Source organism: Barbus barbus, assembly GCF_936440315.1.
Source record: "Barbus barbus genome assembly, chromosome: 26".
In the NCBI taxonomy this organism is placed as follows: Eukaryota; Metazoa; Chordata; class Actinopteri; order Cypriniformes; family Cyprinidae; genus Barbus; species Barbus barbus.
The window spans coordinates 1916064-1931459 of NC_136754.1; the positions used below are offsets into that span (position 1 = coordinate 1916064).

The following is a 15396-nucleotide window of genomic DNA, read 5'->3' on the forward strand; positions in this document are numbered from 1 at the left end:
TATATTTATTATCATTATTATTTCTTAATTAATTAATGAATTAATTATTTAGGGATTGAAAATGTGTAATTGTATTCTATTTTAATTATGATAGAATATAGATAACATTTTCAATGTGTTTCTGGACTTTTACCTTTTTATTATATTATATTATATTATATTATATTATATTATATTATATTATATTATATTATAAAGTGTGTGAAGTAGACCATATGTATTTATTTACACGAATATGACATGTTTATTATTTTTGTGGTTATATAGAATATGGATAGCATATTTCTCGTGTGTTTATATATATTTTCCTTATTTTCATTACACATTTATTTATATATAAGTAGTACTTATTTGTTTTATTTATTTATTGACGCTTTGAATTTTAGATTTTAATAGAATATAGGTAATATTTTAAATGTGTTTATAAATATTTTCCTTATTTTTATCATTCATATGTTTATGTATAAGGGAAACTCGATTGTTTATTTATTTATTAACGGATAGATGTGCAATATTTAAATGTGCAATCATTAAATTGTCTTAATAAAGATAATTTTTCTACTGTCAAAAAATGGAGAAAGGTTTTAACTGGTGCCATAATGGAAACATATTTTTACACTATAGTGTAAAATATTTAGTGTAGACGAAAAATTTTAAATTATACTTTTTTGTATGCTTTTTTAGTAAAAAAAAACTATTTAAAATGTCTGCTGTTTATTTTTGACTTCTGACATATAATATTTATAATGGATAATCTTCCAAGAGTTTATTCTAAAAGGAATTTTTGCTCCACTCTTCCTTTGGAACGCGTTGGAACCGGAAGTGGTGGTGACGTCACGGTCGCTCTAGTATTCCCAGCGCAGGAGAACGACTCTGACTGACTGAGGAGATTGAAAACTTTGGCAAACTCTTCAGAAAAGCCGCTTTAAAGTTTATTAAAGTTTCCCTCCGTGATGTGCGGGCGTGTTTGAAGCGGACAGGCCGTGTGGCAGATGTGGACTGGCTGTTAGTGGTGGATGGAGCCGGGGTTTGGTGTCCAGCGGAGGGCCGGCGGTGGCTCGCCCGCTGTGGGAGCGTCGCAGCGCCGCAGGAAAATGCCGCCGAGAGCCGCTGATTATAAACTGCAGGTGATCATCATCGGCTCCCGTGGAGTGGGAAAGACCAGCCTGATGGAGAGATTCACGGATGATACCTTCTGCGAGGCGTGCAAGTCCACTGTAGGTAAGACAAACTGACGGAAAGAGAAAGCTGTTAGTCTGGAGGGTCAACAACAACAACGACTCTCAGTTTGTTTGTTTACTATTTGTATCTGTTATCTTTCTGTTTAGTTATTATAACAATACGTTCCACATTATTGTGTTTATCTGCTCAAGTAAGTTCAGTTGTATCCAAGGTATGAATAGTAAACTATAGATAGATAATGAGTACAGCATATACAGTTAAGAATGGATAATTAATAATCTCAATATTATAATTATGTAACGTTAATTAAACAACCGCAGCTAGTTAGTATGGAATGTATATGTAACTAATATATATATTTATATATATAAACTGTATCAGTGATTATCAGTGTTTACTTAGTAGACCATAGATGGTTATTAATCTAGTTTATTATAGATGGATAATTATACTCAGTTTGGTAAGCATAGATAGTAGACAGATTAATTTGTAAACTATTGATGGTTAGTAGTTGGCTATTAGTGTTTTAGAAAAGTTTCATATTGCACAGGTAGTTAACAATGGATATTTAACACAACTTAATTCATGTGTATACATATGCAAAACTAAATTGCACAAGATTTTCCTTGAAGTGTCACCGGTATGCAATAAATGCAAGGTTGCGGTGGGTACACTTCTACATTCATTTTGGGCATGTTGTTGTAACCTTCACAAGTACTCGACTGATATTTTAGTTTTTTTTATTTCAATAGATGCCCCACAATACAATACGAAATTACAATACTAAAATTAAAAATGCAATATGAGACATGAGACAATATTTCACATGCTTTTGAAAATCCAGCGTTTATTTGATCCTGATAAGCGTTTGTCGTCACAGTTGTAAACACAACGGATTTCTTCTTTCGTGAGGGGGTTTGGTGCCACGGCATCTTTGTTTCTAGGCGGAACGTTAAAGAACGCGACACGCACATCTCCTGGAAATCCTGTATAAATCAACCAATCCGACGATAACTTCAACACTCCTGAAGTGTTTCCGCATTTGTGTGCCGTAAATTATAAATGCAACGCTTTCGTTTTTGCCCCCATTTTTCATGAGCTGAACTCAAAGATCTAAGACTTTTTCTGTGTACACAAAAGGCCTCAAATATTGTTCACAAATCTGTCTAAATCTGTGTTAGTGAGCACTTCTCCTTTGCCGAGATAATCCATCCACCTCACAGGTGTGGCATATCAAGATGCTGATTAGACAGCATGATTATTGCACAGGTGTGGCTTAGGCTGGCCACAATAAAAGGCCACTCTAAAATGTGCAGTTTTACTGTATTGGGGGGGCCCGAAAACCAGTCAGTATCTGGTGTGACCACCATTTTCCTCATGCAGTGCAACACATCTCCTTCACATAGAGTTGATCAGGTTGTTCACTCCTCTTCAATGGCTGTGCAAAGTTGCTTGGATATTGGCAGGAACTTGGAACATGCTGTCGTATATTCAAGATTCAAGATTTTTATTTGTCACATACACAATTATACAGGGTATAACCAGCAGTGAAATGTAGGTCAGGTCCGCTCCAAGGACAGTGCAATTATAAAGTATACTGATATTAAGAAAAAGAAAAGTAGAAAAAATAAGAGAATAAAATAAAAGATAAAAAATATAAATATGAATGTGCAGGTCAGTATGTTGTTGACTTAAATAGTAATAAGAGAAATGTGCAAAAAGTTGTACAGGGTATTTAAATAGCAGCAATATGAGTAGGGATGTAAGGATTACCGGTTTGACGATAAATCATGATAAAAATTCCCCACGGTTAGTATTACCGTTTCATATTTTAATTATCATTAAAACCTTATTCGATTACCACGATCTGAACAACACAGGATAAATAAATACTGTCCAGCATAAAGCAGAGTGTAACAGTCTCACGAGCGCACGGCAGCAGAGTTTCATTCTGAGTGAAAACAGGGCGGAAAAGCTGGGAGGTTTTAAAAGAGTGCTGAGGGAATTATACAAATGAATATATCACTGAATTAATTATATGAATGTACCTCTGAAGGATCTGACTGTCTTCTGAAACGATTCAATGTTTTGTTTTCATCTCAGCTCCATGTAATACCTAAAGGAAGTGTTCTTAAACGCAATACTGCTTTGTTCGCGGAGTTCACGGGCATCAGCTGTAATTCAGCTTTTCCATATAAAGCGTCACCTGCTGTCAGAGAGTGGATTTACAGACACTTATTTACATTCAGCCTGTGTGCAGTTTCTGTCTGGCCAAAAAACGGACCAAATTTGCATGACCTGCTGTAAATTTTAACCGGTTGATGAAAAACAAGCTTATGTGGATTCTACATATTTAAACAATTCAGATAAGCTATATAGAATTATTTATGGAGCAGATAAGTGGATAGAGAGTTGGACTTGTAACCTGAAGGTCATGGGTTTGAGTCTCAGGTCCGGCAGGGATTGTAGGTGGGGGAGTGAATAACCAACACTCTCTCTCCTCCCTCAATACCACGACTGAGGTGAGACCCTTGAGCAAGGCACCGAACCCCCAACTGCTCCCCGGGCGCCGCAGCATTGGCTGCCCACTGCTCCGGGTGTATGTTCACGGTGTGTGTGTGTTCACTGCTGTGTGTGTGCACTTGGATGGGTTAAATGCAGAACACAAATTCCGAGTATGGGTCACCATACTTGGCCACACACCACTTCCCTTCTCCCCTTCCCCTTATTAATCAATTATCATTTTGACTTAACTCTTTTCTTTAAAGGCTGAAATGTGAGGTTTACCTTTATATGAAACTTTTTCAAAGCTTTATTTGAACATTTACATTATTTATTTGAACATGCTATTAAACTGGTGTCAGTCAAGTTGTCATTTAAAATCCAGACCTCATTGGTAATGTTATTGTTTTAGTGATTATGCAAACAAAAAGTAATTTTATTTGCTGTTTGTTGATTTTTAAGTATAGAACTTGGTGAAGTGATTTATGTATCGGTACTTTTTGAACATCTCCAGCACATTTTAACAATACCGTGATAATACTGATAACCGTGATAATTTTGGTCACTATAAATTAATAGTAAATCACTATAAAAATAAATTAATAGTAAATCACTATAAAAAATTATGAATAGCTATTGATATGGTGATATTTACATGGAGTCAAGTGATGTTATGACACAGAGTTTGAGTTTAGGAGCCTGATGGCCTGGGGGAAGAAGCTCCTCCTAAGTCTCTCAGTTTTTGCCATCAGGCTACGGAAGTGCTTACCAGATGGAAGCAAAGTGAATAGACGGTTACCAGGGTGATTTGAGTCCTTGATTATTTTGACAGCTCTATTTTTGCAGCGTTTGAGGTAGATGTCCTGCAGAGAGGGGAGAGCAGACCCTGAGATGCGCTCAGCTAAGCTCACAACTCTCTGTAGTGCTTTGCAGTCCTGATTGGAGCTGTTTCCATACCACACTGAGATGCACTGAGTCAATACACTTTCTATGGTCCCTGAATAGAAAGTTTTCAGTATTGCTGGTGAGACCCTGAATTTCCTCAGCTGTCGCAGATGGTACAGTCTTTGCCTTGGTTTCTTAACCTGTGTTTGGATGTGTGTAGTCCAAGTCAGGTTCTCGGAGATGTTTACACCGAGGTACTTGAAGCTACTCACTCTCTTCACAGGGGTCCCACTGATCATAAGAGGAGTGTAGATCCAGAGCATCCCAAACATGCTCAATGGGTGATATGTCCGGTGATTATGCTGGCCATGCAAGAACTGGGATGTTTTCAGCTTCCAGCAACATGGGGCTGTGCATTATCATGCTGCAACATGAGGTGATGGTCGTGGATGAATGGCACAACAATGGGCCTCAGGATCTCATCGTGGTATCTCTGTGCATTCAAAATGGAATCAATAAAATGCACCTGTGTTCGTTGTCCATAACATACGCCTGCCCATACCATAACCCCATCGCCACCATGGGCCACTCGATCCACAACGTTGACATCTGCAAACCGCTCGCCCACACGACGCCATACACTTTGTCTGCCATCTGCCCTGTACAGTGAAAACCGGGATTCATCCGTGAAGAGAACACCTCACCAAAGTGCCAGACACCATCGAATGTGAGCATTTGCCCACTCAAGTCGGTTACGACGACGAACTGCAGTCAGGTCGAGACCCCGATGAGGACGACGAGCATGCAGATGAGCTTCCCTGAGACGGTTTCTGACAGTTTGTGCAGAAATTCTTTGGTTATGCAAACCGATTGTTGCAGCAGCTGTCCAGGTGGCTGGTCTCAGATGATCTTGGAAGTGAAGATGCTGGATGTGGAGGTCCTGGACTGGTGTGGTTACACGTGGTCTGCGGTTGTGAGGCTGGTTGGATGTACTGCCAAATTCTCTGAAACGCCTTTGGAAAACGGCTTATGGTAGAGAAATTAACAGTCAATTCACGGGCAACAGCTCTGGTGGACATTCCTGCAGTCAGCATGCCAATTGCACGCTCCCTCAAAACCTGTGGCATTGTGCTGTGTGATAAAACTCCACATTTTAGAGTGGCCTTTTATTGTGGCCAGCCTAAGGCACACCTGTGCAATAATCATGCTGTCTAATCAGCATCTTGATATGCCACACCTGTGAGGTGGATGGATTATCTCGGCAAAGGAGAAGTGCTCACTAACTAGGGGTGGCACGGTTCGCGGAAAAAAACCCGAACCGCACGGTTCTCCACACACGGTTCGGCACGCGCTAGGACCGCGGTTCAACTGAATTCTGACAACGCATGTGGTTTGTTATAAATAACACGTAAAACAAATAGGGTTCGGCTAATGTATGTTTCTGTTAATGGATGCGCATTCTGGCTTCCCAGTACATTATAACAACAGCGATGAGAAAGAGAAAAAAAATAATAAGTGGACAAATCATTCACTCTTGTTCAATGCGAGTGCGTATGCTGGAATATGAGCATTTATTCCGTCATCACCCGGGTGCTGATAGCGCGCGCACAGGTGAGACCTGAACAGCACACGTTGATATCGGTGTTTAGACTAAAGTCATGTAAGCTTTGCCAGCTCAAATATTTAAGAGCCAGAGGACGCGAGCTCGCGCGCGCAGTGAGAAGATTTGTGCGTGCGCTCATCAGAAGCGCACAAACCTGCGCCTCTGAACGCGCGCAAATATGAAGCTCTCTCTGAAGTATTGTGTTTTAATGGATAAATTCACACAAAATTCTGTCAAAATGCCAGTCTTGGTAAGTATCCTATAGCAGACATAGCCGGCTGGGCGTACAGTATCAGTGCTTTCTCTTAAAGTGACAGTTAATATTAAATAAACAGCAACAACAAAGAAATCACTCACTGCTCTTGATTGAATCGCTTTTGTAACTTTAATAAAGAGTAATCTTTAATTTATACAGTCAAATATGCAATGCTGTTTTACCTTTGATTACTTTAATCGTACTTCAATTTCTGTACCTAAAAAAACCCCTGAAAATCACTGATTATTTTATTTGTATCTTTACTCTATTGTATTTTTATTTGTGCTGTTGCTTGTAGTTAAAGGTCTGCTTTTATTTATGTACACTCACAATGAAAACAAAACAGATTTTATATATATAACATGTAATAATATTTAGCATTTTCACATAAAAATAAAAGAAACTGAGCAAAGTAGTCTTTTTTTTTCCCCTGTTGTACCGAAATTGTATCGAACCGTGACCCCCGAACCGAGGTACGTACCGAACCGTGACATCTGTGTACCGTGCCACCCCTATCACTAACACAGATTTAGACAGATTTGTGAACAATTTTTGAGAGAAATAGGCCTTTTGTGTACATAGAAAAAGTCTTAGATCTTTGAGTTCAGCTCATGAAAATTGGGGGTAAAAACAAAAGTGATGCGTTTATAATTTTGTTCTATATATGTTTATGTTCAATGTTAGAGTTTATTTTTAGTTTTTTACGTTTTCCCGTCACACCATAGGACACATTGATACGTCAACTACCCATATATATATATATATATATATATATATATATATATATATATATATATATATATACACACACACACACATGCATGTGTTTGTGTAATGTTTTTAAATGTCAAAATATTAAAATACATTTTAAATTGTATTTCACAATATTGTGTACATATAATAGATAATTATATAATTATAAATAATATCAATATTATTTTTTGTATTTGTTTTCATATACATAATTAGTAAACTGTGCTTAGTGAACTTGTGGAATCAAAGTCAAAAATCAAAGTCAAAATGTGTTTACCTTCTAACATAAACAGTTGCAGTAATATAATGACCACTGTAACAGGAGAACACGACAACACCTCAGAAGTCAGAGGAGTCTGGAGTGCGTTTCCCAAAAGCATCGTTAACTAACTGCGGTCGCAAGTTCCAGTGAACTCTATTGGTAACGATGGAACTTGCGGCCATAGTTGCTTTTGGGAACACACCCCTAGTTAGTGAGTTTTGCTCCTGACAGTGTGAATAGAAACGTTTCAGCAAGATGTTAGAAAACCACATCTGGGCCTGTGACCACGTAAATCAGAGAACATTTTCCTAATAATAATCACACCGTTGTGTTTTCATCACGCAGATGGATGCAAACAATTCAAAAGATTTAAAAGAGTTATATCATGTTATGTTATGTTATAGTCATGTTAACATGAATGTGAGTCTGCATCTGTTTCTAAACCGTTTTCATCCCACATTCTCGTGCTTCTGTAATGTAATTATAGTGCTTTTATAATGTAATTACACAAGAGATCTGCCAAGGTCTGAATCAATCTGCATCAGTCATGTGATGAACGATGCATTTAGAGAACACACATTACAATTTTAAAACTCTTTGCTACAAAATCAGTGATTTTTATGCAATGCATAAATGGTGGATTGATGTTTGGACTTGCGCACATGTGAAAACTGATATGGCAAGGTTTTCACTCACTCATGACAGGCCTTCACATCAGATTAGTTGCATGCTTACTAAACCAATATCCCAGAATAGCCAGACACACGTTCACAGCTGCTGCTACAACATGCCCAACCTCAAGTTTGTGCTCTGTCACACTTGTGAAAGTCATACAAGCCCAGAGAACATGATCTGTGTTTTGACTTTGGCTGTTTATTTTCATAAACAGGAATATTTAGGCACAAAACATACTCTTCCCCTATTAAATATTAATAATTTCCATGATGTGTTTGAAAGCTATGAACTTTAGAGGCACTGTAAAGCTTGAAGACGCAGAATGACTGATCTCACATCTTGTTTCTTCTCATTTGTGTTGAAGGTGTGGATTTTAAAATCAAAACGGTGGAGCTGAGAGGAAAGAAGATTAGGTTACAGATCTGGTGAGTGGAGAGGAAGTGCTGTGTCCTTATCATTGACTCAGCCCACCATGTCACTTCCTGTGTCTCAGAAGCACATGAGATGAAGTCGCTCCACACTAAGTCATAAATTCCAGTCTAGAATCTCTGAGACTCACAGTCAAACATCTTTCATGTGTTGCTGCTGAGATTTAATCAGCTGTTTGCTTACAGTTCACCAACTTTTAACTAACGCTGTGGCATTGAGTAAACTCACTGCAAGTCATAATTTTACCATCAGAAAGCATTATCAAGGCATTACAGTGTACTCATCACTAATATTGTGACATTTAATTTGTGATTGCATGCTCGCAGCATCCCAGAATTCAACAGTGAATGTGAATATATGCATTTTAATTGTGATCTCATCACTAATATCATAACACTAACTGATATGTATGTCCATGTACATCCTTTTTCACTTGCTCCTGTCAATCTTGCCGACTGCCGTTTGTTTATTCCATTCGATTAATTTTTAATCGTTCCTGTTCTATTATTTTCTACGATTCTGTTGTGGTCTGGGTTTATATTCTACTCTATTCTGATCCGTTTCTTAGGAAAGTTTTTTTTGACTCGAGATGAAAAAATAAAAAATCCGAGATATAAACTCAGAATTTTGACTTTCTCGCAATTTTGGGTTTTTCTTCTGAATTCTGAGATTGATCGCAGAATCAATCTGAGATCAATCCACCCCCCCCCCCCCCACCTTTATATAAAAGGTAAATAAATACATTTGGACCTTTATTCTCAGAATCGCAAAAGAAAAAGTCAGAACTGTGAGATAAAAAGTCGCAATTACCTTGTTGATATTTGTGGTGGAAACAAGCTTCCATTGTTACTTTTATTCTATTCTGATTTATTTAATTTGGCTCTGTTATATTCTATTAGATTCTACTCGTTTCTCTTTTGTTTTATTTCATTTGGGCCTGATGTATTATATTCAGTTTGGTTCTATTCTATGGAGTTCTATTCAGATAAAGTTTAATTTATTCAGTGCTACGTTGCGATATTTTTGATTGTGATTTAAAATTAATACTGCAAATGACATGGGAGAGTCCTCATAGTTTAAAAATATAAATTCAAGAAATGTATCTACATTTTACTTCATCATTTAGGCTGTTTAGTATAAGTTTAATTTGTTGAATTTACTATTCATACATTCACTAATAATGTGGGGCTTATAGAAAATACAGATGCTTCTCTTTCTCATTGCGATTATGTTAAGCCCTATTCATTTTTACAAAATTGATTAATAAACAATGGATTAGAATAGTCTATTAAATTATTGAGCTAATCATGGACAGCCCTAGTTCTTTTCTCTTCAGTTTGGTACAGTCTGTAAACTAATATTTCTGTTATTCCATACCTTTATTGTTCCGGTTCAGTCATTTTCCAACCAATCATAAACTAATTCTAATCTCCCATCGCCTCTCCACCCACTTTATCATCATTATTATTATTTCCTCACCGGCTTCTCTCGCACCACACTTCTGCAGATGCTTTGAACGTCTTGTCTGTAACACATGTCCGCTCACATCCAGCTACCCAGCATCCATGGCAGTCCTTCACTGTCCATCTTAACTGCTCATTGACATGTGACGCCTCACCGGTCCTCTTTGTGACATATCCTGTTTTGGAAAAAATGCAGCCAGACTAGGGTGAATAAGGTACAGTAAAAATGAGGAAATGAATGTCTATCATGTGCCGTGATGTTCAAAATGAATCTTTTTCCTTTTGAAGATTGTTGATGAAATACTGCTGAAGTATATGAATGTTTCATGAAATTATTGGTAAAGCAAATGATCTGATCAAGTCAATAACACACCTTCCTGTTTTTATTGTGAATGATTCATTGATGCATGTTATGTTTGTCTTTGAAATCTTTTATTAAATTGAAAAAAATGATTGCAGGGACACAGCAGGTCAGGAGAGGTTTAACAGCATCACGTCAGCGTATTACCGCGGTGCGAAAGGCATCGTGCTGGTGTACGATATCACCAAGCAGGAAACCTTTGACGACCTGCCTAAATGGATGAAGATGATAGACAAGGTGCTCCAACAACTAAAACGCTAGTTTTAGTTATCTCTTATGCAGCAAATATCTATCTACTGTATATCTAATGCCTATGTATCCACACCAAGAGAACGCTTTTTATTAATGTGTTGTTTTGTTTCTGTGCAGTACGCGTCAGAGGATGCTGAGCTACTATTGGTTGGGAACAAACTGGACTGTGAGTCTGATCGCGCCATCTCACGACAACAAGCTGAGAGGGTGAGAGCAGTGTTATTTTAGTATTGTTTAATATTTATTATATATTTATTTTTATATGAATAAATAAACATAATATATAATAAATACTTTGTTTTAATTTTAATAATTTCGCTGTTTTTTTAATATATATTATTTTTCCATTTTATTTTAGTTTTAGTCATTTTAGCACTTTAATTCAATTACTGAAAATGACTTTTAATAGTTTTAGTTGTAGTTAGCTATAACAGTGTTGCTAGCTAATTACTTTTTTCTATAAATAACAAATGGTTCTTCCTTTTTTTTTTAAATATTGCTTAATTTAATATAACTTAATGTGAAGATGCTGAGTGGAAAAAAGTAATAACTTTCTGTCATGTACAGTTTTTTTCACAACAACAAGCTGGGAGGGTGAGATCACTCTTATTTTAGGATTATTTAAATAGTATTTATTATTACTTTTTAGTTTAAATTTAAGTAATATTTAATCTAATCGAATATTTTCAAATGATATACTGTATATAATGCACTTATCAAAACAACTAAAGCAATCAAATATCAGACATTTTTATTTTAATGCTTTTAATGACAAAAGAGGTATTCAAAATGTATCATTTAACTTACAAACTGTAATGGAGTGGAAAAATATGTTCAAATACATTCAATGTCATACATTCATTCTATTTTTGAATCCAGCACCTCAGAATTAGTTGAATTCTTTATTATTTGCTATTAGAACTTTATTATAGCCTGAAACTACTTCAAATTCAGCTGTATAAAGCTGTCTCAGGTTTACCATGACATTTAGTTCAGTGGAGGACAATGCTGCGTTACGAGTCTTTGAGTCCGTCCAAAGCCCTGGACACAGGGACATTATTCTGTCTGAGACCTCCACAAAGAAATTCCTTGAATGCTCTGAATAATGCCTCCTTCCCAAACCCACTGAGACTAAAGCTAACAGGACTAGTGAAAGCACACTTTACTGGAATGGTTCACCCAGCCGTTGTTACTTGATCTGAGTATCATAAAAGCAGTCCATACATCATGCAATACCATTAAGGAGAATAAAGAACTTAAGTCAGCTGATTGCATTAGAAATGTACCAAATATTTAATTATTTGACTGTTTAACCCATTCAGACGCACTATAACACTGAAATAAATGTCTTCATTTCTGTCAGTTTGCTTCACGGATATCAGGGATGCGTTTCTGTGAGGCCAGTGCCAAGGATAACTTTAATGTGGATGAGATATTCCTTAAACTAGTTGATGACATTTTGAGTAAGGTAAGTGGAGCTGTTTTATTACGGTTTCAACAAATTCTTGGTTCATCAAAATGTTAATTTTGAAACCTTTGATTAAAAATAGTGAGTTTCTCAGTGTCTGAGAATGTCGCATTAACTATCATGAGTGTTTCTGGCTCAAATTATATCATCATGAGACAAGGAGTTTTCAGGATTTCAGTAGACATGCAAAGACAAAATTTGACCATTTGCCAAACGTCTGACCCAATTTCTAGTGTATAATGGCCAATAATTGCCCACAGTTTGTTTTGTATATGACATTTTGGAGACCAAAGCAGGTGAGATTAAACAAAAACCTCTTTTGAAGATTTGATGACAAACTTTGGCCAATGCAGTAATTATTTATCATTTCTTTCTTTGACGTTTTAGTTTACTATGATTTGCATGATTTGGGGAAACAATAATAAAATAGTGATTTTTCTTTAAAAATAAAAAAGAATTGCTATTACGATTTTAAAATGTGATTTTAAGTGAATTTTGTGATTATATAACATTATGACTATGAAATAATAAGAATGAATAATTCCTAAATAATATGAAAGAAAATAAGATATTTGGTAATATTTTACTGTAAAATAAAGTCAAGTATTTAAGAAAAATGATACAATAAAAATAATTTCATTTTACAGTAAAAAAGTATACACTATAGTTTTGTATCATTTTTTTATATAAAAATCTCTGCTTCATTCATATCTCCCTACTATATTCTATTTTATTCACATCATATTTCTTGATAGTTTATTGTATTTATTATATTCTGTTTTTTATTATGTGTGTATTTCCTTAATTCATTATTGGTTTAGTTTATGAGATGAGGAACTAAGTAGAAAAAACATTGGTCACACTTTCTATTAGGTGGCCTTAACTACTCTGTACTTACGTCAAAAAATAAGTACAATGTACTTATTGTGGTCATATTGTATTGTAAAACACTTTTGCTGGTATTGAGGTGGGATACGGGTAAGATTAGGGACAGGTTTGGTGGTTTAAGGGTGGGTCAACAGTGTAATTAAAAATGTAATTACAGAAATGAATTACAGATGTAACTACATATGTATTTTTAAAAATATAAGTACAATGTAAAAACATGTACACAATAAGTGCATTGTATCAAATGATTAATTTAAATGTAAGTACACAGTAGCTAAGGTCACCTAATATAAAGTGGGACCAAACATTTTACTACATCACATTACAACTGTAATATTGCAATATATTTCTTAATTTTCAAATGTTGAGCTTTAATTTTGACCGAAAACCAAAGGGAGCCTAAAGCTTCTCTGGTGTTGACAACATCTAGTTTATAAGCAAGTTTGGGAAGATGGCTAGCGCTTGTTGCGTTCCCAAATGCAACCCAGATTTGCAGCATGCATTTCAGGTTTATTTCGATTAATCTTGCAGCCCTGATTCCCATCTCTTTTGAACAAGATCTTACAATTTTTGTGTTCAGTGCACATCAGTCATTTATTAAAGAGTCTGTGACAACTTACAAACTGACTAAATGTTGTCTTTCCCCAGATGCCTCTTGAAGTCCCCAGTAAGGAGCTGTCCAACAGCGTCCTGTCCCTTCAGCCCGAACCCGAAATCCCACCAGAGCTGCCTCCGCCTCGCATGCGCTGCTGTTGAGACTCGCTTCACGCTTTATTTAGAAGCCCAACGCCACCTTCCCCTCTTATAGCCCAACACATGCTGTTACAGCCTCCCACCACCAGGGGTGATGACATGATGGCCTGTCATTACCAGAGAAGATGAAAGACAAAACACTCAACATAATCATCCCTCACAAACCATAAACTGTTTAATTTAACATGCTCCGTATTTTGGTACCTCTAGATGCCAATAAAGAACATCCGTATCATCACTCCCACACATAGATGCATTTATTTTTGACGACCCATACATACACTACCTCATTTCTGGGAAGCACAGGATTGCGTTTGTCTGGCATGTGCCTTCCTGATCGGAAAAGCGCTGCACACGCAACACATGCATGAAATGAGCACAAACGAATCATAACCCATCAGTTTCTATTTATATGTAGTTTACATCGTCATATATTCTCGGTAGAAGCAAGAAACTTCAATTTCTATTGGACAACGGATACTCTACCCTGGTCTTTCTCTTCTCTTCACTTTTCACGGCTGATTTCTTACCGAAAACGTTCCCGGTCTCAAATTAGGAAGCTTCTTTCAAATTTATTTGGCATTAAAAGCAAAGTGGATGTACATTTCATGCCAGGCGTAATTAATTTCTGTCGCCTGTTTATGAGGTGGTTCGTTTGGCTTATTATTAATAGCCAGCGTGGTTGGGTTGTCTTTATGCCTTACGTTCTATCAGTGTTACTGTTTTTGAGGTGGATTTTGTGTTATCCGTTGTGTTTTGCACTACAATCCATTTGTAGCTATTTTACGAACAGCTGAAATGCTGAATTTTAGCGAAGGACCTGTGTACAGAGGATTAACCTTATCATTTAGCAGCGGAGCTTCCTAGTCTTTTTTCGGTGTCATTTAACTCGAGTAGAATAAAGGAAGGTCAATAATTGGGTGTCACTCGGACTGAGTTCATTGTTTTATTCGCTGGATCTGGATTGCAAAACTGAAATGCTCTCGGCGAAAGGGCTATTTCTACGTGGAGAGCAGATTGAGAGTAAAAAGGGACATTGGTTTTGATACTCGGACGGAAGAATAAGTACACTTGTTCCTAACAACACTCTTCAGTTAACATCACTATTGCTTCTGCGTTCCTGGACAAACCACGGACTGCACTGGATTTACAGTGAATTGAACCATTTGCCTGCGTTAGATGAAGGACTGTAGGAATGATATAGTTGTGTTATATAGTGAAGTATAACAGGTGTTTGATGGGAACGGCGGTTTCAGCTGAATCAGATATGCAGTAACAACAGGTTTTTGTGGGAGTTTATGGGAATATGATGCATTTTTCATAAAAACTGTCCTTAAATATAGAGGACTGACAGAGTTACTGTGCGTACAAAAAAACTATTATTGGGAGAATTTCATGAAAGCATGTTGAGGTCATTTTTGACCACAAAATCATAGGAAAAATATTTGCTTAAAGAAATTGGGTTTGTTTCCCATTATTTCTATGACACTCCTTCCCCCTTCCAATTGGTGTAATGTGAAAAAATCTCTTTAATTAATGGCAGTTCAACAAATATTACCTTTTTTTTCCGTAAATAAATCTAATGTGTAATTTTCTCTCTCATTACAGTGATGTGGAAATATTTTCATGAAAATAAAGTCCAAAAAAAAATAGACTTAAAATAT

The 15396-nt window shown here is 36.4% G+C and overlaps 1 protein-coding gene across 1 annotated transcript; it reads left to right on the plus strand.

The window, feature by feature from the left end:
- Window positions 1-809: 809 nt before the first annotated feature.
- rab12 (RAB12, member RAS oncogene family) lies at window positions 810-15373 on the plus strand. The gene is made up of 6 exons (XM_079379165.1): window positions 810-1221; window positions 8483-8543; window positions 10470-10608; window positions 10741-10830; window positions 11987-12091; window positions 13628-15373. Exons 1-6 carry the CDS (start codon window positions 1017-1019, stop codon window positions 13733-13735), a joined length of 708 nt encoding a protein of 235 aa, XP_079235291.1. The 5' UTR covers window positions 810-1016; the 3' UTR covers window positions 13736-15373.
- The last annotated feature ends 23 nt before the right edge of the window (window positions 15374-15396 follow it).

What these genes read in the sequence shown, in the direction of transcription:
- rab12 (XM_079379165.1), top strand. Translation starts at nt 1,017, where the DNA reads ATGGAGCCGGGGTTTGGTGTCCAGCGGAGGGCCGGCGGTGGCTCGCCC. An exon ending in GGCGTGCAAGTCCACTGTAG is followed by an intron (nt 1,222 to 8,482) that starts GTAAGACAAACT and finishes TTTGTGTTGAAG; the next exon opens with GTGTGGATTTTAAAATCAAA. An exon ending in TTGATGACATTTTGAGTAAG is followed by an intron (nt 12,092 to 13,627) that starts GTAAGTGGAGCT and finishes GTCTTTCCCCAG; the next exon opens with ATGCCTCTTGAAGTCCCCAG.